General features: G+C 40.2%; 1 protein-coding gene across 1 annotated transcript; it reads left to right on the top strand.

Annotated features, from left to right (window-relative positions):
* The first annotated feature begins 1,303 nt into the window (after positions 1–1,303).
* Positions 1,304–24,670, top strand: BPNT2 (3'(2'), 5'-bisphosphate nucleotidase 2). Its single transcript, XM_038128424.1, has 5 exons — positions 1,304–2,144; positions 14,475–14,634; positions 15,588–15,683; positions 17,543–17,704; positions 18,844–24,670. The coding sequence occupies exons 1-5, from the start codon at positions 1,758–1,760 to the stop codon at positions 19,113–19,115; spliced, it is 1,077 nt and encodes a 358-aa protein (XP_037984352.1). The 5' UTR covers positions 1,304–1,757; the 3' UTR covers positions 19,116–24,670.
* The last annotated feature ends 967 nt before the right edge of the window (positions 24,671–25,637 follow it).

Raw genomic sequence — 25,637 nt, 5'->3', positions numbered from 1 at the left:
CAAAAAAGGCCTAGTATTTCACTTTCTTTTCACTAAGAAACTAGTTCATAAAGTTGCAGGCTTTCTTCCTTCTGGGTTTCCTCCCCCACAGTGGAGTTTAAAGTTCCTTTTACTGAACACACTCAAAAACTGTTACTGACAGTATCAGGCAGCATTTGCTGCCTAGCTATTTTGCTCATTACTGACACAAGTCTATCCTGTCTAAGATGAACCCTGTATTGCTGCACAGCTTCTTATCATTAGTTATTATATGAAATCTTGAACAGTAAAATCAATGTTAAGGAAAATGATCAGTGTATTCTTTCAAGCTCCCATTCTGCCAGTGAAGCAACTGCAGACAAAGAAAACAAACAATAAAATCAACAATTTGCACCTTAAAAGGAATGGGAAGCTGGAAAGCATGGATGTTCTAGTTTTTGCCTAATAGCACATAAAGTTTAACCTCAGCATAGTTGGAGTAAAACCCAGCTCTTGAATCCCAACTCCTGAATCCAAATGAAATGGTTTCTCATTCTACGATCCTTTAACTTTCACTCCCTGCGCATACACTTGCACTTCAGGCAGGGTGCAATCCTGCAGGACACTGGATATGTAACCATGTAAATGTAGATGTTATTAAAATGGAAATGCAGAGGAGACTATAGGGCAACTTCAGTTTGCAAGGCTGGCCTCAATTTTGATCTTTATAGTTTTCTCATTCTTGATTATGTAAGTTTAACATTTAAAAAAAATTAAAATGCCCAAGAAACCAGTCATAATGCATGTTCCCTAATAATCACTTCTTCCCACAGTCACTGCCAAGATCTGTTTCTACAATTTGCGTATCAACAGACAAGAACGCTGCTTGAATAAAAAGCATTCAAAAATGCTCAATTAACATAGTTCTTTTGTCTGTAATTTACTGAAAACTAATAAAAGGAAACAGAAATGAGAACAGAAAAGAAATCAGAGACTCCTCCCAGTTCCCACCCCAGATGTCCATCCTGGCTATGAGGTTTCACACTCCCCCAAAGCAACTGAGGCGCAAAGAAAAAGTATAAATTAAGACAGGTAGGCTTTTATCACATCACTTGGCTGAGGAAAAAGTTGAATTTGCTTCATTTTACTGTATGAGAGGAATTCTTCGAGGAACAGGGGGGTAGAGAGTCCCAAATATCTCGGACATATCTCTATGACAAAAACAAGAATTGCTCAGCAATGATGCTCAGCACCGCTAACATTGCGCCTTCAGAAATTTAGCAGCAGTTTATGCCAACAGCAATTTCTATCAGAAAACTCCTTCCCAGCGTGCCGGGCGGGCTCCCGCTCCCGCTCGGGCTCCCGCTCCGGCTCGAGCTCCAGCTCCTGCCCCGCGGGCGGAGCAGCTCCCTCAGCCCCGCCGCTGCGGGCTCCTGGCGCATCTGCTGCCTAGAGGGAGTTGAGGAAAAAATCACCCCAAACCACAGAGCTCATGAGAACCAGCGGGCGATGACCGACCAGTGTGTGCTACCATGGATGAGCACGGCAGGTAGCGGCGGGACCACCGAGCTCCTGCCGGGAGGCGCAGCGCCCGGGAGCGCGGCGGCCGAGGGACAGCGGGACCTGCCCAGCGCGGGCGGCGGGCTCCGCCTCCGCCTGACCCGGATGCAGACGGCGCTGCCTCCCGGCCGCGAGCGTGGAGCCGGCCCGGCGCCGCCGCAGCAGCGGAGCGCAGCGCCCCGGCCGTGCCATGGGATTGTGGTGACTGCCCGGCCCCGCCACCCGCCCGCCCCGCGGCCATGGCCCCTATGGGCATCCGCCTCTCGCCGCTCGGCATGGCCGTGTTCTGCCTCCTGGGGCTGGGCGTCCTCTACCACCTCTACTCCGGCTTCCTGGCCGGCCGCTTCGCCTTCTTCATGCTGAGCGAGCCGGCGGCCGGCGGGCCCGAGACGCCCCACGGCTCTGCGCCCGGCGGCGCCGTGGACCTGCGGGAGCTGCTGGCCGTGTCCGTGCTGGCCGCCGTCAGGGGCGGGGAGGAGGTGAAGCGGGTCCGCGAGGGGAACGTCCTCAACGCCAAGGCGAAGGGGAAGACGCGGGAGGGGGCCGAGGAGCAGCTGACCACCGGCGACCTCCTCTCCAACCGCAGGATGTTCTACCTGCTGAAGGGCGCCTTCCCCGCCGTGCAGGTGGGTGCTAGGCGCCCTCCGTGGGGCGGGGGCTGCTGTGGGCCCGCTGTGGAGCCCCGGCGCTGGGACCCCGCTGTGGAGCCCCGGCGCTGGGCCGCTCCGCACCGGCGGCTCACCGCGGTGCGGGAAGCGCTGCCCTCGTTTGTGCTTTTCCTTCCCCTCCCGCTGAATTTGTGGCCGTGCCACCTCACGCTCCTCGCCGTGGGTGTTGGGTTGCAGGGGAAAGAGTTGCAGCGTGTTGCAAGAGGAGCCACGCTGGTGAAACAGTATCAAGCACTGCGGGCGTGGAGGGGTGGAGGAAACACCGGGTCTCGCCGTTGCGGATCATGAGCTCTGTGGTTAGGGGTACAGGTAATTGTGCAGCGCAAATTCCGCCTACGGTTAAGATGCAGAGATGAGGAACGCCGTTGTTTCGGCAGTTATCCTTCCTGCCAGTTGTCCTTCCTGCCGTCAGTTGTGGGGAGAGCCAGGGGCGGGAGTAGCGGCTGAGAATTCGAGGCTTAGGAGCACAGCGCTGCAATAACCGAGTGTTTAGCGCTCGTGGCTGTGGGACAGCTGATAAGAGTAGCTGTGTCAATACCGTGGATCACTGCCTACCTGAGCAAAATGAGTTTACTTTGCTTTCAGAGGTGTACACCCCTTCCTGCTCTCCTTCACTCCTGAATTCTGGAGTTTATCTCTTAAGGTCGCACCCTAACCTTTGAACTATATTTTGAGGAGTTTTGGGGTTTGTTAGCGTTGTTACTGCTTTCACTTCAATCAATGGGAACTTCTGTCTTTTGGTGTTAAATTCCTTAGCTTTTCATGGCCATTTCAAACGGATAGAAAGCCCTAAATTTGGATCTCATAAGTGGTAATTGCATATTGCTGCTGGATGGGTTGAGAGAAAAATTAGCTAAGTCCAGTTTTTGGTTACTGAGTTACTATTCACTTTTCAGTATCTGTTTTGAAAGTTCCACAGAAAAATGTGTAGTTTTTTGTTTGTTGGCTTTTTTGGGTTTTTTGTTTGTTTGTTTTGGTGGGGTTTTAAAGTGTTGTAAAGAACTTATTGAATATGAAATCTAGAGGAAACAATAAATTCTTCAATGTTTGAAATAAACTTGAGATGTGACTAATGTTCCTCTACAGAAAGATTATGCAGGTTCTGTTTTGAAGATTTCCTGGATTGTCTCTGGCTGTGACAAGGCACCTTCACAGGCCCAGTGTTAAAGGAAGAAAAAGTATTGACCCCTGTGCTCTTGCATTATTCAGTGCCCTTAGAGATCTTGGCTTTACAGTTTAGCTGGCTTGAAACCTCTATGCTTTCTCCCCTTTCACAGATGGAGGGACTTCATTAATCTAGATGTAAGAGTTGTCTGTGCTTCTGGAGAAGGCTGGGGGCTCTGTCTGGGCTTGAAGAACACAGTGGACTGTGTATTGCCTGCTCTGTGGTCACATGTAAACTTGCTCTGGAGCCTGGTATTCCTAGCAGTGACAGTCTGACTTGTGTCTTTCTGGCAGAAGGTGTTGACTTTGAACATCTACTTTTAAAAAACTTTGGTACTCCCTTTTATTTTTCTCACAGGTGATGTGTGCCGCTAGTCTTTAAGAATAGATGGTACTTATGACAGTGCGCATGTGTTCTCAAAAGCAGTATAAAACTGAAAATGTGTGCATAGGTCTGTGGAACTGGAAAATACCAGGCATATGTCTTTTCTTTTTCCCAACTCTTCATTAGATTGACTGAGCTTGAGCACTGAGGTTATCTAGGATGAGTGTACTTGACAAATTTTTCAGGTGATTTGGAGTTATTCAGTCTGACGGATCAGCTGTGGCACATTAAATATTCTAAGAACATGATGGGGATAATAACAGCTTACCTCATGTGGTGTTTAAAAAATACTCACTGAGCTGTATATACACTGATAAGACATTTTGTCTCTTGAGGTCTGTGATGAAGATGTATTCATAAACATTTGCTCAAACTAAAATAAAAGCTTAGTTTTACTACTATTTACATACTATGTGTGCTTCAGGTGTGAAGGCAAGGTATCATCTCATCTACTAATCCTTCAAGTATAACTTCAGAGCAACTCATCTAAAACAGAGCTGCTGAGTCTTGGTGTGAATATAAGGATTATAGAGGATTTTCTAAGGCAGTATAAATTGCATCGTGTAAGAAATATCTTCTTTATATCTGTAATCTTATCCCCGCTGTACAGAGTGACACTCCAGCATAAAAGATGCTGCTGAAGTCAAGTAAACCTCATCTTCTCTCCTGACTAGAGAAAATGATGCTAATAAAAGCTGTCAAACAAAAACTGCAATAATTCCAAGAGTTAGGTTATGCAAAATGCTGATTTTCTCACGTCCTGAAGTTCTTGAGCTTAACAGGAGAACCTCAGTATTTAAATTGTTGCCAAATGTTGCATCCAGGAAGAAGATGAACAAGCACAAAAACTAGGTGCTAAAATATGCCTGTAAAGCAAAGAAAATGGAGTTCTTCAGTCTGGACAAAAGAAGGCTCCTGTGAGACATTACAGAGCCTTTCAGTACCTGAAGGGGGCTTTAGGAGAACTGGGGAGGAGTTTTGTACAAGGACATGTGTTGACAGGACAAGGAAGAATGGCTTTCAACTGGAAGAGAGCAGGTTTAGATTGGTCATTAGGACAAAATTCTTTACTGTAGGAGTGGTGAGGCACTGGACCAGGTTGCCCAGAGAAGTTGTGGATGACTGCTCCCTGGAAGTGTTCAAGGTGAGGCAGGATTAAGCCTTTAGCAACCTGGTTTAGTGGAAGGTGTCCCAACCCACAGCAGGGGGTTTGGAGTGAGATCTGGAAGGTACCTGCCAGCCCAAACCATTCTATTACTCTGTGATTCTCTAAGAATAACTGTGGCTTTCCAATATTTCAAAATAACCAAGGGGAATAGCCATTCAACTGAAATAAACCTAAGTCAGTGAACAGTGTTGTATTCCTTGTTTTGTGCTGCTGGATGGTAAAAAGGGAAAACATGCAAACAGTCTTTCTGAAGCAGATCTGAATCTCTTAAAGTGTGGTTATTAAGAGAAGATCGAAGAGTTAGCCTTCTCACATGCAGAAGCTGAAATAAATCTGGAAGAAGCCTTATAATACTAAGAGTTGGGATTTATAAAAAAAGCCCTTTCAAAATCTGAGGGGAAAAAATCCCACAGAAGGTGTTTGCCTTTGTTCTCTTGAACAAAGTACCTTTACTAGGTATTGTCTCTACAGAGGAGGAACAACTCCACTGCTGACATCAACTGCTGTGTTTGGTATAAATAGATGCATTTGCATCAGTTCAGACTTCTCAAGGCTATGTTAGGTAATATCCAGGTAGGAGTGCCTCAATTGTGTTTTGTCACTGTGTAGATTTAGTTTAGATTTAGTGGTGGTGTTTATATCCTTTAGAAATAGGCCTGAGAAAGATAAGGGGCAAGTCACTTACTGCTACCTTGGGTATTACCCAGTGTTGTGTAATTGCACTTAACATCCAGTAAATATTTGCATGTGTATTCCTTGAAGCATCTTTGTACAGTTGATTTTAAAATATACTTAATGCTAAAATATGTGCATCGCTTTCTCTTGGTGAAGTTCTCAATTGCAGTTACAGGCTCGAGGTGTTACCACTCCCGCATTACCAATATGTTGTCCTCATTCATTTGTCATGCTAAGAAAGAGTTAAAGCTCTGATCCAGCTGCAATCATCCCCTCTGCTGCTTTCATTTTTTATTTATTTTGTTTATCTTTTTTGGGTTACTTCTTTCCTGGTTGGTTCTCCATGCAGCCTTATTTATTCCTGTGTGCTGGCAGAGTGGTGGTGTGATAAGGGCTGGGGTGGGAATTAGGTGAGGAGATTAAGGAGATGCTTGATCCAGCTCTGCTGCTGGGGTGGGAGTGGACTGGGGAATCATTCTTTCCAAATTCAGTGATACTAGCCAAAAACACTGGTATGTTCTACTCAGAAGAGCTTCTGTGAAGAAATGATCTTGTGATACCAGGGTTTCAGCAGCATTACCTGCTGAAAGATCCCTCTCAGCATCATGCCTTAGGGCCTTATCTTACTCTTTTAATGTGGTCTGACCAGGGATCAATGTCAGGATCTTGATAACTGATTGTATCCCGAGTAAAAATTTAAAATGAAAGTTATTTAAAAGAAAGGTTATTTAGGGATACCCTGGTTCACTTCCCACTACAGCCCATCTCCAGCACATCTGAAGGAGCAGCCCTGCCTGATCACAAAGGCAGGAATGATTGACAGACTGTTCCTTAAACTTGCACTTTGACCTGATTACCTCTTATCCTCTGACTGAAAAAGCCAATTTTAAAGTGACACACACAATTCTGCTATTTCACTGCTGTGCTATGCTAGAAATATTTTCACAGGATGCAGACTTCAGTCTTACTGGTCACATTGTATTCTGCCCTTCATTTTCATTTTGAGCTGTTTCGGCTTCTTTTTGTTCTAAAGTTGCACCAGCTATATCTCTTGTTTTCTAGTGTAAATACTGAATGGAGTTTAATCTTGTTTGCTCCCTTTTTTAATATTGTGACTGTGGTGGAAATCAAGTCTTCTTCTGTCCCAGTCTTTTTCTTTGAGCATCTTTTTATGAGTCTTGTCACTATTCTAAATCCAAATGTTCTTATGTCTCTTTCCCAGTTAAGACTGATGATAAATACCACATTTCAAGCTTATGCATGCTAATGCTGCAATCAGCACTTGAAATGAAACTTTAAGAACATGTCACTTTTACTTTGATTTTCTTCTAAATTAATCTGACTTTTGAAGATTAATGATTCCAAGCATTCCTTTTTTATCAGGATATCAGAAGTACTGTCTAGGTTTCACCAACTGTTTACAGGCTTCTGATCATAGTGCCAACTACCATGCCTAAAAAAATGGAATTTCATCTGAGATGGCAAGCTCTGTAACTGATACTGATTCTCTGTGAAAGATAGGTGTATTAAAGAAGTAGGTTTAAAAAAAGGGAATACTACTTAAACTCTAGAGGTATTGCACTTTAGTGAGTAGGTTCAGTAATTTATCTTTTCATGTTGTGAGAATAGCCTCCTCGGGTCTCAGAGCTTTTAATAAAGTTCATGTTCTTCTGACCTGGATGATCTTTGCAGAACCCACTGCCAGTGGGTTTCTAAATAAAACAAAGTGTGAATGTTAGTCTGAAATCTCAGTAATAGGTGTTGTCTGGAGATGATGCATCTTCTAACATGGGTTCAAAATGATGCCAAATGACTTATGCCCACTCTCTCTGCATAAAAATGAAGCTAGACTGTAACTTTATGCTAATGAGTTCTGTGATTATCTTTTCAGATGCAATTACAAATAGTTTATTTGGCTTGTTTGTATACTGCGGATGTTTAATCTATAATCTGAGCATCTGGAGAGCTGAATTTCTTAGTGTAGCCACTCACAAACAGCGGACATTTTTTGGGTATTATGTATTTTATTGATAGATTTCTAATCTATTCTTATTTGGATGTTTTCTTAAAATGAAGTTCTACAACTCTTGTTACAAGCAAGTCATCTCTTTCTCTTTACTAGACTTGGGTCTGTATAGAACTGCAATGGACAATTGTGCCATCTACTGAAACGACTTTTGTGAGCTAATGAGCAAGTGGCTTTATTTTCTTGGTCTAAAATTCTAGTTGTTTCTGTAGATTACCAGTGGAAACAGTGAATCCTGTGATCCGTGCTGATTCCCTCAATTCCACTTTTGTTGTTTTCACCAAACTCTATTCACTGTAAGTCCGTAGAAGCAGAGTTGTCATTGGATATGTCTTTATCATTTATTAAATCCTGTTTGTTTCAGTCTGCTTCCTGCTGGCTTAATGGCCAAGGTCACCTAATGAGTGTTGATAAAGCACTAATTGAGCTTCTTGACATTTAGACTTGTCCAGATTCTTCTTTGCATATTCTGCCATCTTGTTCTTGCATTAAGTAACGTCTTGTTGCTAAAATAAACAAAGATTTAGTTGATGATAGAGGAGAACCTCTGTCTGCTTTGACTTAGGTGCCTTGAAAAAGGCATGTGTCCTTTTTCAGTGTTGTGCTATAATTATAGGAATACTTGTTGTTTTCTGATCAAATCAATGGCAACATGAGGCCAATGGGTTTTATGCCTCTGATTATTTTATACACTTGTATGATTTTATACTTTACACATTTATATACAAATATGCTTTACAGTTTTAAACTTAATTAAAGTTAGGACTTTAAACTTAAAGTTTCTAAACTGAATTACCTTTTAATAAGTTTTTTGTTTGGGTTTTTTTTTTTTTTAGAAAACCATATGATTCCTTATGGTCTCAAGGTCTTCTTTCCATTCATAACAAAATCTGCCTTGCCAAAACTATGTAAATTGAACCTTGTCAAGAGGAACATTTTTGAGAGGCATGAAGATCACCTGTAAAAGCTTATTTTTCCTTTCTAATATGTTGTGGTAATCTAAGGAGGAAAAGAACCTTTTTGAAAGCAAGCAGCTGGCTTTAAATTTGTCAGTGTATTGAATAAAATCAGGGTTGGCTCTTTTTTTTACTACGCTGGTAAAGCTCCTATTCAAATTCTTTAAAGCTTAAAGGCATTTTAAATTTACAAGACTCCTTACCTGGTTGCAGGTACTTTGATTTCCCAGTTTGCATTCTTTTCAGAGTTAACCCAAGCTTTAAAGAAGCACTTTTCATTTACCACCCCCAGATTTGAAATTTGGACCGAAGGGATCATGAGTGGTCCTGGATGCAGGTGAGCTAAGTCTTGGTGTGATCTTGGTATGAAAGCATACCCCTCCCTCTGTAACAGATTCTGGAGCCTTGTTTTGTAAACAGGGTAGGTTAGATATTTTCCTCAGATACTGGAAATAATGGTGCTTTGAGTGCTTTTTGCTCTCCTGGAGAGTGCTCTCCTGTTGAGTATATTGATATGTCCTGACTTGTCTAGTGGGTGTTTACATTCAGAGGTTTTGGCATCTGATTCTTTCACAGGATTTGTGTAGGTACAGATGCTGTGAGAAGCTGAGACAGCTTTCACCTCTGATACATTTGAGGAAGAAAACAGAGAAGCAGAGCCAATGGAGGTAAAATAGTCAGTCAGTGTAGCGCAGTGAGTATAGGGCTGCTCTTTGCAGTGAAGCGGCAGTGGTTGAAGGGGTCTCTAAGTGGGGGAAATCACAAAGACTGCTGGTTGAACCCCTCTCCTTGGAGTTGAGATATCTCTGAAGCACAGTCACATAAGAGCAAATCAATTACAGTCCCATGTAGCTACCTCGTAGATCAGTATACCTTCCAAGATGTATAGTTGTGGGTATTGTGGAGTCATAAAATGACTTGTGTTGGAAAGGACCTTAGAGATCATCTTGTTCCAACTACTCTGTCGTATGGAAAAGGAATGCCTTCCACTAGACCAAGCTGCTCAAAGCCCCGTCCAGTCTGGTCTTAAACACTTCGAGGGATGAGGCATCCACAACCTTTCTAGGCAACATGCTCCAGTGGCTCACCACCCTCACAGTAAAGAATTTCTTCCTAAAATCAGCCAAATCTCTCCTTTTTTAGTTTGAAACTATTTCCCCTTGTCCTATCCCTATCTGCCCATGTAAAGAGTTATTCTCTCTTTTTTTTATAAGCACTATTTAAGCACTGGAAGGCTGCCTTAAGGTCTCCCATGAGCCTTCTCTCTCTTCCAGATGAATAAACCCAGCTCTCAGTGTGTCTTCATAGGAGAAGTGTTCATCCATCTCATCATCTTTGTGGCCCTTCTCTGTACCCACTCTAACAGGTCCACATCATGATTGTGCTGAGGACTCCATACCTGGTTGCAGCACTCCAGGTGGGGTCTCACCAGGGTAGAGGAGAGGGGGAGAATCACTTCCCTCCATCTGCTGGCCATGCTGCTTTTTTGATGCATCCCAGGAGGTAGTTGGCAGTCTGGGCTGTGAGCACACATCCATGGTAAACCCCAAGTGTGTCTCTGTTAATGCTGCTCTCAGTGAGTTCCCCTAGTCTGTACTCATGCCTGGGATTACCCCAAACCAGGTGCAGCATCTTGCACTTGGACTTGTTGAACTTCATGAGGTTCTCGTGAGCCAACTTCTCATGTTTGTCCAGGTCACTCAGGACGGTATACCTTCCTTCTGCTGGGTCAAGTGCACTGCTTGACTTCATGTCATCTGCAAACTTGCTGAGGGTCCATTTGATCTTACTGTTGTCATTGATGAAGATATTAAAGAGCACCAGTCCCAAAACAGAGCCTTGAGGGAGACCATCACTGACTTCCATGTGGACGTACAAGTTGTTGGCCCAAACTTCCTGGCTGTGTCTATCCATCCAATTCTTTATCCACTGAATAATCTTTAAATCCATATCTCTCCAATTTGGAGATAATGATGTCATGTGGGAACCTATCAAAGGCCTTACAGAAGTCTAGGCAGGTGACGCCAGCTGGTCTTGGCACCCTTGTCAACTGTTACATTCACTCCATCTAGACCACCAGGTTGGACAGACATGAATATGAACTCTTGGTGGTTGCTCTAGACAATAGTACAAAAGGTATATATAATTGTAAATTGAAATTGAAATCACTGTTGGTTTATTGTTTGCAAATGTTTGCATTTACTTTTGTCTCTCTACTTCCTTCCTCCATCTCATGTCGAGTGGATATAGGTGGCAGAGTTGAGTCTTGGGCATGCATGGTCATGATCTTGGGCATGATAATCACTGGTGAAGTGGCTGTGTAGGTCATGCAGCAACAAATTGGTTGGGCACCAACAAAACAAAAACAATCACCTATTAATGTTTTACTAATGTTCCCCCTTGCACACTCCAGGCTTGCAGGCCTCCAGGCTTTTCATTTCCTTGGTCCTAATCAAATCAGTAGACTTGTCCATTGAGTCACAGAATCAGAATAACATGGGTTGGAAGAGCCCTTTAAAGGCTATCTAGCCCAACCTCCTTGCAATGAACTGAGACATCTTCAACTCAGTCAGATTGCTCAGAGCCCCATCCAACCTGACCTGGAACACTTGAGGGATAGGGCATTCACTACCTCTCTGAGCAACCTATTCCAATCTCTGCTTTTGAAAGGTAATACCTGGAATACTCTTATGTTCATATTCTGACTGGTAAATGTTAACTTTTCTTGTTATCTGAACTCTGTGTGGGGATACTGTTTTGTGGGTTTTTTTGGTTTGGTTTTTATTTTTTTTTAATTCTGAGTAGCTTAATTGATATTTTTATAATACAGGTGTGATAGTACTTGTGTTATATTTGTTTTATTTTCTAGCGAAACAGCACTAAGGTTTGGATTTCAGAGGATGTCTGTTTGCGTATATTTTTTCACTTTAACTTACCTTCGATGGGTGAATTCAAAGGCAAGTGTTGTGTTCCACTACAGTTGTGTTCCACTCTTTCAGACCAGGAAAAAGCCTGAAGTTGTGCACCATGCCAGGGACAGCTAGCTAGTATTCAAGTATTCAAGCAGGCTTTTTGGGTGATAAGCTGCCGCAAAGACAGCATGAAGTGATGTTAGGGACTAAACGAGCACAGAACAAAGAGCCACTGTGAGGTTCCCTGAAGTCTTTGGGTGGCCAGGACTGTTAGCTGTTCAGAGCACTGCATTTATCCAGACAAGTTTGTGGTACACTGGAGTTGCTTCCTGTGTTCCTGAGCAGATCTGTATTCCAATCACCAGTGTGCTGGACAGGAGTGTTCTCTGTGCAGAGATTTCCAAAGGCTGGAAACATCTGGCTGTTTTGGAAGGCACACTGTGGACTGATCCTGGTATTGGTGTTCGACCTCTTCTGCTGGGTCCCATGAGCAGCATCTCTCATTTGTTATGGAATTCCTGCACCTTACAGGCTGGTTTTGGGGCAGCTCTGTACTGGTGAGATGCAGCCAGACTGCCTTGTTTGGGGAGTAATGGGTTTTTTTTTGTTTTTTTTTTTTTTTTTTTTTTTTTGTTTTTTTTTTTTTTTGTTGTTGTTGTTGTTGGGGTTTTTTGGGGGGGTTTTTTTGTGTTTTTTTTTTTCTTTTTAACTTTTCAGCAGTATTCCATGCACTGATTTACATACATTTTATTAAACCTTTGTGTTTGATGCAGTTCTTTGTGAGGAGGGCTTTTGCTTCAAGCATAAGTGGGGAAGATTGCCAAAATGTAGTTAACCTTCATGTCAGTGCTCAGCTTCCAGAACTTCCCCAGATGGGCTTTTACACCTTACAGCTGTTAGGCAATTAACCCCAGAGCATCTTGCTTAAATAAGGTCTAGTGCCTGAAATATCTGGCCTTGTGATTGTCTTTCTACCATAGCTACTCCTAATTTCTGAGTGAGGATTTGGGATTGCAGTGGACTATATATCCATATTGCTTGAGAAAAGTAGAAAGTGTAAAGGTCATGGCCTTTGGAGGCTGCCAGCAAATGAGAATGACAAATAGGAATATGGAATTAACACAGAGGCATGTTTTCCAGGTACATTCTCCTTCATTAAAAAAAAAAAAAAGAAAAGAAAAAAAAAAAAGAAAACAGAAAACAGGAGGAATAAAAGAAGTTTTAAGGGTTGAGCCCCTTTCAGGCAAGTATTCAGCCAAAGCTACAGAGTAAATAGTCCTATGAATGGAAGAATGAGTGACATGCTTTGGGGTTTTGTTTTTGTGAGTTTTTTTACTTTCTCCAGATGTCTGTGCAACCTTATCACTCTTTCCCCAGTTTTTTGGTTTTTTGTTTTTTTTTTTCTAGTGGAATAATCATGTCTGTTGAGACTCCTTACAAGCATTATAAATGCTGCAGTGTCACAGCCACTGCTACAAAATCTAGAGCTAGTGTAGGTGGTGTTTCTCTGAAAACAGTACCTTTCAGATAGTTTCAGACTTTACATTCTAGTGTACTGTAACAACAGGTTTAACAAGATATTCTTCCTTTTGAGCATTGCTTCTAACCCTTTAACTTTGTGGAGGCCCCTTTCTTCTGTTGAGGAAATGTTTTTTTTATGATTGTATGTCATGTGCTGTAGTGGAACTTAGACTGCCAGGGGCTATGTTGAGACTGCCAAGTCTGTGGAACTACTCATCTTGACTTTGCAGGACTGTTTTCCCTAGGGGAAAATGCAATCATCAGGTTTATTGTATAGTGACAGATGTTTAATTTGTAAATGTCACGGCAACTTCAAGAGCTCCATGTTTGGCATATAATGCTTCAAATACTGGTTTTACGTGAGAAGACAGCTATGATGTATGGCTGGAGTTGCTGCAGTTCTGCTTCATTTTTCATTTTGAGTTCTCTTGGAGAAAATGGCCCTTAACCCTTGGTTAATACCCTGTTACAGTCGAGGTGTGTGTGATGCCTTTTCTTGTCATGATGTGAGTTACGTAAAAATCCTGCTCATTTAAGGTCTGTCACAGTCAAATGTAGTCTGATAGCTCCTTCATTTTCATTGTCTTTCCATGTCACTTACCTACAACTTTTAGGACAACTGTGTCTCTGATCATCCAAAAATATTGTGGTACTGCAGTCACAAGGACGTTGTGTTGGGTTTTGCAGTATGTTACTCCATTCAACAGACTGGTGCTGTGTGCTCCACTACTGGGCCAAACTCTTCTTGATGTACTGAAATGGCCTCTGGTGTGGAGTAAAGTTCATTAAGCTGGGTAGCAGGTGACCATAGGCTTTAATGTGACTTTTGACTGCTGTTAATAAATGTTCTTCATGGGCCATCTTAGGCTCTTACCCCAACCTACCCTAAAAATGGGTATGGGATGTTACTTACTTGTTTGTGAAATAAATTTGTCTGACAGTTGTGTAGTGGTTAAATTCAACTGAGCTGCTTAAACTTCCACTTGTAACTCAATGCCTGCAGCAGGAATATATAATCCAAGATTTCTTCTTGTCCAAGTCATGCAGAGTCTGCGCATTATCTGGTGATAGTATATCTCTACATTTCCATGTGCTTCTACTGGTCTGTATAAATTAAATTTTAGACCCCCTATTGTCTGTGTACTGTATGATTCTCCAGAGTCAAATGTTCTGCCTGTAGTACTTGAAGCAACTGCATTTAAATATTGATTAAAAAAGATGTGATTCATACTGTGGGAATGTTCAGTAGGGAGACCTGCAGCCAAAGCAACAATGTCCAGCTGTGGTGTGGTTCACAGTAAAATTCTGGATTGTGGTTTTGCATTACTTGTCACATGACCATAATAATGAAAAAATGAAAAAAATCCTGCATTTGAGGTGAAGGAAGAAAAAGGAAATGTGAGCAAACCTGTAATTTTGCCAAGTGCCACAGTTACTGTATCTGATATGTTAATGTAACTACTTTTGTTGTCTGACCACAGATAAATTCTGAGGAGCGTGTTGATACAGCTGATCTGGAGACAGTCTCCTGGGATCGCAGTATTCCTGAAGACATAAAGCAAAAAATACAGCCTAGAGAGGTGCCAGCAGAAAGTGTCACTGTCTGGATCGATCCATTAGATGCTACACAAGAATACACAGGTAGCTGATTCTTGTTGACAAATCATGTGTGTAATTCTGGTGTTTGCCTTTTACACTGGAGACAAGATAGTAAGTATTTAAAAGGACATCTCTTGTTAAAGTGTCTTATGTCAAAGCTAGAGTGATTTAATTGAACAGATTGCATCATGAAATCTCTCTAGTTCTCAACTTACAGCATTTGCTTTTACATATTCCAACTCTGAAATTACTTTGGTATCCTTACAACTTACTGATTGCTATAATAAATGGTAATGGTCAATTATGGATTGTACTGGAATTACACATTTCTTTATTTTAGTCCTTACTGTGGCAACTCTAAGTATCTTAAGTTTTTGGTTTTGTTTATTTAAAGGTAATGCTAAGTAAGTATCCTATTTAACTTGATATAAGAAATGTTTTGTTGTCATTTTTCAAAAAAGCATGCATAATTCAGTCTTCCCCCTTTTCAAATGTTTTATGATGTCACATAAGCAGTTCAAAGCAATCCAGCTAAAATTCTTGCTGAAAAGTACTAAGGAACAACTAGAAAAGTGAGATTTTTTTTTTTTGTGACTATGTAATTGATACAATTATCCTTTCCAGTGGATGTTCTTTGGTTTTTCAGTTACCATTTTTGAGCCAATAGAGGATAGGGGGTGAGGCAGAGAAGAGAGAATGGAGGGGCACGGATTGCCGTGAAAGCACATGTTGTATAAGACACAGCTGTTAGCATTAGATCTGGTAGGAGTATAGGTTACACCTACTGAACAAGAAAAATTGCTGAAAACCTGAAAAGTCTTCTAAGTCTTTTGAAAACTGAAAGGTTATTTGAAGATACATCAAAGTTACACAACTGCAAGAGGCAGAATATAAACTAGTCTTCAGAGAATAATCTGAATAATCTCCTGTCTATTTTCCTTTTGTGTTCTTGGCATCTGATTGTAAACTTGCTCACTTTCTTGTTTTGCCCACAGAGGATCTTCGACAGTACGTCACGACCATGGTTTGTGTGGCTGTAAATGGTAAACCAGTAATAGGTGTGATACACAAGCCCTTCTCATCATACACAGGTATCTTCATGCCTTCACATATTTCCATGATAGTCAGTCATAGTATTAATCGAAATTTGATGTTTGAGAGAACATCTCTAGATATAAACAAGAAAATAGTACCAGCAGCAAAAGGTCACTGCAGCAGACCACACAATTAGAGCTGTAGATGTGTTCTGTGCTATAAAACCCCAAAGAAAAAATGCTGCCCTTGTTTAAAATAAAAATGGATGCATTTAGAACAAACTAACTGAGAATATTTTAAAGAGTTAAGATCCCTTCAATTAGAGTGCTTATTGCAAACAAAAAAAAGGTTAAACCTACAAATACTGACCAGTTTGATGTGTGCCTTTAGTTTTTAGCAAAAAGAGTGCTTTGCTCATTTAGCAGAATAGCTTGGATCTGAGATAATATACTCAGGAACTGCTGTTTATTTGGTGTGAATAAAAAAAAGATTGAATAAAGATCTTAATGGCAACTGTTTGTGTGTAACAGGCAAGATGTGCCTATGTGTCTAGCATAGCCTTATTGATTATGTGACAAGTTTTTAATGCCACAGCTGTGAAGTAATTAATTCTTTAGTATTAATGATGTATCAGCGAGCATTGCTGCAAGTTTGGCAATTTGCATGGACTTCTGAAAGCTTCAAAGTAGTTTAATATGTATGTCTTACTGTGTATTTAAAACAGAAATTGCTGTTTACATTTTCCCTTAGGCGATACTGACCTCTAGAGTTCTGAAGATTTGCAGTAGCTCTGGAACAAAAACTAAGTCTGAACAAATGCATTTTGTATTTGTTGTTCTTTTTTGGCCCTAAAACACTAAACACTCAACATTTTGTGCTAAATGTTTGCTATCTATAAATATGAATTTAATTACCAATCACTTGAGTTTGTACTGTATTCCAATATGCTTCAAGAATCTTGGAGATTTTGGAACATATTTTTTAGGTATCAATGCCTATCTGAAGAAATGGGGTTTTACCATTGTAATGTTGGTAATTTATCTCCTTTGGTAATAGTGAGGTGTGCAATGTTCAGACATGAAATCAGAGGAGATGCAATGAATTCTGTCATTTTGCGTGACAAGTATTCATTTTCCAAGCTGGAAATACCAATATGTTTGGAGTCAGATTGTTCCTAATACTACCACACAAATACAAAGCAATAAAGGGCAGTCAGCATTGTTATTACACAGAGCTCAATCTGTTGCCAAACAATCTGGTTCTCTGCTGAGATGAAATTTCTGGGTAGTTTACTAAGTAAATGTCAGATTAATGGTTAGGGGATACCACCTACCAAGCTTGGCTTTGAACTTCATGATGAAATAAGTGGGAAGTTGTGGATTCTAAACTCTGTTCTCTGAAACACAACATCAAATGTTTTTCTTTGTAGCACTATCCTCCTGAGCTATTTCCTTCTTTAGCATTACTATCCTTCTGAACAAAATGACTCCACAGCATTTTTAGTATCTACTTTAAAGGGTAGTGGGGCTTTTTGTTCTTACATAAAAACATTGTCTGAGGAAATACTGGATGTATTTCTGACTAGGAGCCATCCTTTTAACTTTGGTGGCTTTCCAATTGCAAATTCTGAATATTAACTACTTGGGATTTTTCGTTCTTATTCTGTTTTTTGGAAATATTACACAAGAACAGTCAGGCTTGGGATAATGCCATATGCACCAATGCGTGTGTGGCCTCTTTCCATTCCCTTGTATGCACCCCATCCTCTGTCAGCCTTAACTTTCTCTTTTACAGTAGTGAGAGATATTCAGTCAGAGGTATCAATTACATATTGTTACATAAGTACCCTTTCATCCTCACACTTAACAGAGATTATCTTTTGTAAATCTTAGTAGAATTTTTGTTTCTCTTGTAGCTTGGGCAATGGTGGATGGTGGGTCAAATGTAAAAGCTCGTTCCTCCTACAACGAGAAGACTCCAAGGATTATTGTGTCCCGCTCCCATGCAGGAAAAGTTGAGCAGGTTGCACGGCAGACATTTGGAAATAAAACTGTGATAATCCCCGCTGGTGGAGCAGGTTTGGTTCTTTAAGCACCCTATCCATTTTATTGCTTATGAATATTTTAGTGGTGTAGCTGTTACTAGACAAAAGGGTGTACTGTGGTGTCTTCTCTTTTTCCATTTGTCTTTTGATCTTCACATCACTGAAAACAAACACTTGACAATAGGGACAAAGTTTTTTCTGTATTTAGGAACCTGCATGCAAACTTGATTCAGCTTTTAGGCTGTTCACAAGTCTGTGTGTTATTGAGTCTAAGCCTAGGCCAGCAATGCTGTTGTGGTCCTTTCATTGAAACACACTGATGTGTGTTCATGGAAGGCACTGATGCCTCAGTGGGAGAAAAAGTGTTGTGTGACCACAGGCACAATCATGGAAGAGAATCTGCTGGTTGTTAGTTAGCTGTTAGTATTGTTGATTTAAAAAAAATTAAGAAAAGGGCCATTAAAGTTTGGTATTGTTTATTGCATTTATGTCAAAAGAGAAAATTAGTGTCACTTAAGTCCATTTTTATCTGCCTACTACTTAATTTACAGGAATTTTAAAATACTTTTTACTTATGCAATATCCTTGTGCATGTTACTGACAGAACATAAATGGGAGGCTTTTTTTCCCTTATTTTTGCAGAAATGTATCTTTCTGTGCCTTTAATGTGATGAAAAGCCAGATTTCCCTCATAGATTGTTTAGTCAAGAAGGTCTTGTATTGCTTCTTGATAACGACTCTAAATGACAAAGAAAGTGAAAGTGTAACTGATTATAGCAGGTCTTGTCCAGGGCTTGACTCTGTTTAACAAGATGAAGAAATGAACAGCTTAATGAATCGGGAATATTGGTCAAAGAGTTGAAAATTTGAAAAAAAAAATCCATAAAAGAATGGATACTGTTTTGAGCAATTACTTTGTACTGCATAATGAATAATAAAGGGGAAATGCCCTGGACTGATTTACTTTATTAAAGAGTGGTGTATACATCTTCCTTCTTTAGAAATAAAAAGCCAGGGAGAAAAAGATAAATTTGAGCATGATACAGAGATTGAGAAATTAATGAGTAAACATAAGAGCAGAACTATATTTGAGTGTCTGGTCTTGTTCTTTTAATGTGTTTTGACAGGAAAGTTTGGTTTAATTTTTTTTTACCTCTTCCCATTCCTTCTAGGTTATAAAGTGTTGGCCCTCCTTGACGTGCCTGAAAAGAATCAAGAAGAAGCTGACGTGTATATCCATGTCACCTACATTAAGAAGTGGGACATATGTGCTGGAAATGCAGTGTTGAGAGCGTTGGGTGGCCATATGACTACCCTGACTGGTGAAGAAATTAGTTACACTGGCTCAGATGGCAATGAAGGAGGACTTATAGCCAGTATCAACATGAACCATAAAGCACTAATTGAAAAACTTCCAGATCTGGAAAAAACGTCACACAAATAAGCATGACTGGTGGAGAAGTACAAGTTGTGCTTTTGTAGCCTCCAGATGCTCTGTCTGAAGAAGCAGGTGTGAAAACCTGCTGGAAAAGATGCACAGCAAAGCAAAGCAGTTTGGTGTGGGTTTGGGGACTATATCTTGCATTGGGTTTTGTCAGTGGTGGTATTTAAAAAGAATAAAATAATAATAATAATAATAATCGGAAGTAGGAAGGGGACGATGGTCTCACACATCAGTTTCCATGTTTTATTTTTTTCAGACTGTTTTCATGCAGTTCTTATACTCAAGGTGCATTTACCATATATATTGGTGAACATAGGTGAACTAAAGAAAAATCCTATTTTTTTTTGTAAAATAACCTAAGTATTTCTCACAGGAATTTCTTGAAACCTTTTACATCTTATTGTAGTTTTAGTGATTCCATAATAAATTAGGTAGGAAAAAAGCTTGATTTTTATAGGCATCTGATAACTGTAAATGATTTATCAGGAATCATGACCTTGTATTTTGTATCCCCTGAATGGAAAGCACAAGAAGGTTGATTCAAATCTATATGCAGCAACAGCTTATCTTGGACAGTGTGGCACTCTTTGCTTTTTAAGAGAAAAAAGGAAATGTTTTTTGACTTCTTTCCTGAAGATGTAAACCAGTTTTAGTTCAGGTGGGTTGTGAATATCAGTGTTTTATTAATCAGTGTAATTATTTCCTTATACCTTTTTAAAAGAAGGCAGCATTTCCTTGTATAGTTTTTAGCAGTTACTTCTTGTCCTTGATTTCTGCAAGCAGTGTTGAAGATGCACGATAGATTTTTCTCTAGTGTGGGGCTTGTTCATCATGTGATGTTTGTGCCTATAGAAGCAGCTTCTTCCTTCAGTACCTCTTATTTTGTTTGTTTGGGTTTTCTTTCCATTGGACAGAGTCATAGGGAATGAGTTTTACAGAAATAGTAGGTTGACTGGTTAGTTCCATTTCCAACACAAGATATAAACCAGCACTTTTTCTACAACTCCAGGAATAGCTTTGTCTTTTTAGCTTGCAGCACACTCTCTCCTGCAGAAAGCTCTTCAGCCATTCCAAACAGCTTGTGCTTATTTGGTTTGTGGTAATTTACGGAGAGAAGAGAGACTGTTTGGACTTGAATCTCCTTAAGCAAGTTTGAAGAACATGTGGCATGTGAAGTACAACAGGGTCTGCAAAACTTTACTGAAAAATGTTCTTTGCAATCTAGTACATACAGAACAGAATGCGGGTCCTTTGATATCAAAATGACAACTTGTTGAACCTCTAAAAGTTGTAGACTTCTATCTCCAAACATATAACCCTCTGCATTGTTGTTCTCTGCATCCCCCTGAAAGGTTTCAGGAGGTTAAAATATACGTGTTATTTGAATTATCAGAAAATAAGCTGCCCATCTCTCCTTAAGAATGCTAAAATTCTAAGTTAATATAGATAGTTTCTGTTCAAAGTTTGTTCAGTAAAGTCTTAGGCTGCTTGATCCAAACCCTTAATTCTTTAATTTTGTGTTCTTTCATATCGTTAATGAGAACTGCTGTTCTGATTAAAAAGAGGTTTTTCTCCTTAAGTCAGTAGTGGAGAATGTTTAGATACTGCTTTCAACTTCTAGATGAAATTCACATTTCCAAAAGACTTCCCAAAAGATGTTGCATAAGTACAGATACAGACTTATTTCTTAAACTTACTGGCAAAGAAGACTGTAGTTTATTCCTATGAGCCTTTTGGTACAGGTAGTTTCTGGAGAACTTCTAACACAGACACTATTGCTGCTCTTTGAAAATAACTTTTACACATGTAGATAATACACAAAATAATTTTACTTTCAATTCTTAAATTTAAGAAACTTCTATATGCTGTGACAAATAAGTGATCATGCCCTTTTTAAAAAGGATCTGATCTATTTCAAAAAGTTGTTGAGCTTCCAAACTTCAGTGAAGAATAAAAGAAACATATTTATCAAGGCTTAAGATTTTACAAGAAGATTGCAGCTTTTGAAGGCTGATTTAAATGTCTTGAAATCTAATTTAATGAAAACAGCTGTTTGTATGTTTATTTGTTAAAGAACATGGATTAAAATCTAAATATGAGAAATAGCCATAGTTAGCCTAATATAAAAACCTGATTGTGTCACAGAGATCGAATGCACAATATTTAAGTAGGCAATTAAGATAAAATCTGTGGCAAATTAGGGTTTTAGAATCAGCTTGAAATCCTATGTAAACATACTTCCTAAAAATGGGACTGCTTTTATTCTGGGGAATGCTTCTATCATGTCCTTGCATAAGCTGTGATCAGACTTCCTGTATGGGAAATGAAAAATGTTGTGTAATGTACAAGAGCTTACTTGTATTCGTTGAAGGCATAGACCAGTGAACAAAAGTATTTGCCTATGTTATTTTTCCTTAGGAAAACAAAGTATCTTACGAGAGGCCCTCCTTTTCTTCCCCACACATGCTGGCTAAAATGCCTGGCCTTCCATTAGGAAGAATTGAGTTTGTTCAGACACATTAATATCCTAAATTGCTTTGTTGCAATGGATCACAGTGTTCAGTACCTTTCACAGGGGACCGTTATTGGCCTAATCTCACTCCTGGTGAAATTAAGGAAGAGGTGAGAGTGTGGTGCCCAGTTAATTACTTGTAGTAATGCCTGAGCTCATTTCCCACAGTTGGGGGCTAAGGTAGTGCTTGTGGTCTCCCAGTGTAATTTAAAGAGCTTTGGTGTGAGAATAGGTGAGCAGCTGGTGAATATCAGTTTCAGATGTCATTTTGCAATAAATGTAACTCTTATGCAGACCAGCAAGTATTCACAAGTGCTTGCTCAGTGCACGCATCCCAGTGCACTTTGTTTGTATGGTGTTAAAACTCAGTGTGTCGTTTCTTTGACTGTTTACACTCCAATCTGAAACATTCTGCTTAAATTCTGGCTTGAATATTTGTTTGGTCTCATCAGTGTGGATGTGAGTTAACCTTATGCCCAGAGGGTAGGAAATCATACCATACCCAAATCTCATTGCTGGGCTACAACAGTGTTCTTTACATCTTAGCCTTTTCCACATGAAGCTGTCGCACACCATTTTTAGGGATACTACTTAAAACAATTGCATGTTGTAGGTAGGTCCTACAAAAATATATATTTTTAAAAAATCTTAATTAAAAAGAAATCATAGTAGCATTCTAGCTCCAAATAAGGGAAGAAAGAGAATGTATTATTTTAGCATTGGGTTTCCAATGGTGTGGATATTTTGAGTGGCTATTATGATTAAGGTGGTTGCAAGTGAAATTATTCTAAAGCTGTATGTATTTTCTCTTTTTCATTCTTCTAAAAAGAGTGTATGATAGCATAGATAATACCTGGTATTGTACCAAGAGTTCTAGCTTTCATTCCTTGAATGAATGTTTTCTAAATAAATGGAGACAGAAATAAATGGGTTGAATATTGTATTTAACTGGTTTTGAGATTAACCTGTTTGCCAGACTTTTACAGATGGATTTAAGAGCTGTTTGTTATGACCTACATGTAATGATAATGAAAATACTGAGCAGATATGGCATACTTGGAGAGTGAATTAACCATACAGGTGAAGCTGCAAAGTCATCTAGTGATATTGTTAGATATATTTACTTCATGGTTGTTACAAGGGATAGATTTTCTAATTGGCTTCAGGTGTGAGAAAAGTTTTGATTTTTTTTTTTTTTTTAATGGGCAATGGCTGGCAACCAGAGGTGGGGAGGGGGTCAGTACGGGGTTCATCTCTGCTTTTTCTTTTTATTTATAAGTGTATTCCAATGTCTTTGTAGCATCCTGTTACCTGTTTGGGTTGTACCACAGTTGTGCAGTATTGTATATTTCTGATTTAATGTCTAAAACAAGGAGTCCACATCTCCCAAGAATTGTGCAGAAAGAAGTGACCAAGTATTGTTCTGGGCTTCTGCTGTGTTATGCCAGCAGAGAATGGCTGCTTTGTTGTCTCCTGGATGTCATTCCAGTAGCAGTTTCTCTCACAGAAAACTGCTTTTCCAGGCTACTGTCTCCCCAGTTATGCCCAATTTCTTTGTAGATCTGTTTTCTGAAGTAAACAAGCAGTGAAAAGAAGCAGATGGATGTGCAACAGAGGACGGTTATTTTTGTTTCTTTATTTTTAAATTGCAGTAATTGTTTCATGTCTCTTGTCTTTCAGGGTTTAGATAATGGTACAGGTAAGATTCAATGGACCACAAATAAATGCCTGTGGGATTTTAAGCCCAAGCAGGAGGAGGGTAGGAAGGACTGCCTCTAACCCAGGTGAAACTCAGTGGATGGTTTTCAGTCAGGCCACTCATGCTGAGCCCTTCATCTGTGCTTTAGTGGTTTAGGCCCTATCACACAAGCAATTACAGATTTGACTTTGCCAAAATATCACCTATAGTCTTGTCTTCTAATCGACTGTCCTCAGTGATAAAACTGGACTATAACTGCTTCACTGTTAGGTAACTCACTGAGACAAGAATGTGGTAACTCTGAGGACCCAATTGCTTGACTTCTGAACCACAGCTTCTTTAGGGCAGCTCTTGCAATGATGACTGAGTACTTGCTGCGAGTGTCTTCCCACCCCACCAGCAGGTCAAGCACCCATGATCCATACTGAGAAGTTGTTGAAGAGGTGCCACAGCAGCTCTTTCAGCTCTTCAGTGAGAAGTGCTCATCCATTGTCCTCTCACTGAAGCCAGTAATTAGTGGCCACTTTTCCCTCTTTGCTCTTCCTCTCTGTTCCCTTCTGATCCTTGATCCTTTCTTAGTCGATGTGGACAAGAAAAATGAAAGATCAGAGATTAAGACAGTCCCAGAGTGAGAGGACCCCAGCAGTCAACTATCCAATTTATCCTGAAGCTGGTAATGTTTGGGACTAAGGTCTAAGATAGTGACTGATTCAACCAGGAGTGCAATAGTTGCCAACCAAATAATGGGAACGTGAAGAGATTTGTGCAATTAGGGGTACTGAACATACAGAAAATATGCTGATGGACTGAAGGAGAAAATGGTTTCTCATTATAATGTTCCAAGCATTTGGCATTTGTGGCCCCCCGGGTTCAGAGCTTCATTGCTTATGAAGGAGACTGCATTGGCCCTCTGTGATAGGCCTGATTTTGTTAAACTCAATAGCAGTATTCCCACAGAAATCAATGTGAGCAGCACCAAGCCAGATCAAACAGGAGCAGTAAATTAAGCTAAATTCTGAAAAGCTCAACCTCTGTCAATAGAGCAAATAATCTGGGTTGTGTCAAAGTTGCCTCTTAACAGCTTCAGTCTACATTTGGAAATGTCATCCCAGTGTCTGAGATCTTTCAGGTTTTTTTGTGTTCTACAGCTGATAGAGCCCACTTTCAGGTAACATTGTTTTCTACACCAATTGTTCCTTATTTGCAATTCATATTTCATTTTTTGTCTCCAAAGGATCAGCAACACTCCAGCATTTTTACTCTTGTCCCACCAAATTGTATTAGCATTTTCCAATTGTGTGCCAAATTGAAGTAACAATTCTATAAATAAATTGTCTGAAAATACTGGTCTGTGAGGGTGTTTTTCTATATTTTGTCTCTCTAGGGGGTATTTATTCTTTGTGCTCCAGATTTTTTTTCCAGTAGTGCATGTCATGTTGTTTCAGTTGCACTGTATCTGTCATGTGTGTGAGACTTCCTGCCTGAGGAGTTACTGATAAGCCCAGCCAAGTTTATGATAAATATAATTCAAGATCTGCACTGATTTTGTTTTCATACCTGTGTTGCTGTGAAAGCTGATCAGTTTGTGAAAGTGAGTGCTTAGAAATCCCCCAGATAGTATTGCTCTTTGGATCTAAAGTTTTCCTTCCAACATAATTTCCACGCCATTCTGCTCAAATCTGTTTCCATGAGAATAGTAGTAGCAGGGTAGTAACTGTACCATTATTAGCCCTTATTATATTCATGTCCCACTCTTCATAAGTGAAACAATGGAGCAAGTTGAAAGGTCCTTTAATGTGCCACATCAATATGGCATTTTGGGCAGTTCTTGGATGCAATTTCAAATATGTTTCTTTTCACCCTTACCAACATGTGCAAGACTGGATGTACAGTGAAATTGTCTGTCATCCTGAACTTAGGCAACATATGCCACAGAGTTGCACACAGATGTTTTGAAAACCCTAGATAATCTGTGATCTAACAAGATAAGGAATTTGGAGTTTGTTGCAGTACTCCAAAACACGTCTTCAGAGAAGATGCAACCCAGAGGAGGAGGAATTCTTCCCACCTTGCAAGGTGAGTAAGTGAATGTCTGTGTGCATGTGGTGCATGGCTTGTTGTAAACAGCTGTATCCTTTGGGAAGCCTGAAGGGTCCAGATAGCGGCAGATGTGTGCCCTGTGCTGTCAGCCATTTACATGAGGCTCTCAAATGTGCCTTTCTCACAGCTGATCTGTTGTGTCCTGCCCCAGGGCCATCAGTTTGCAGGTTTCATTATTTAAAGCAATGTGAAAGGTAATATGCAACACTGT

This window comes from Motacilla alba, chromosome 2 (assembly GCF_015832195.1).
Source record: "Motacilla alba alba isolate MOTALB_02 chromosome 2, Motacilla_alba_V1.0_pri, whole genome shotgun sequence".
Taxonomy (NCBI): domain Eukaryota; kingdom Metazoa; phylum Chordata; class Aves; order Passeriformes; family Motacillidae; genus Motacilla; species Motacilla alba.
The sequence above is the reverse complement of the archived record's forward strand: the minus strand, read 5'-3'. Positions and strand labels throughout refer to the sequence as shown.

What these genes read in the sequence shown, in the direction of transcription:
- BPNT2 (XM_038128424.1), top strand. Translation starts at nt 1,758, where the DNA reads ATGGCCCCTATGGGCATCCGCCTCTCGCCGCTCGGCATGGCCGTGTTC. An exon ending in GCGCCTTCCCCGCCGTGCAG is followed by an intron (nt 2,145 to 14,474) that starts GTGGGTGCTAGG and finishes GTCTGACCACAG; the next exon opens with ATAAATTCTGAGGAGCGTGT. An exon ending in TGCTACACAAGAATACACAG is followed by an intron (nt 14,635 to 15,587) that starts GTAGCTGATTCT and finishes TTTTGCCCACAG; the next exon opens with AGGATCTTCGACAGTACGTC.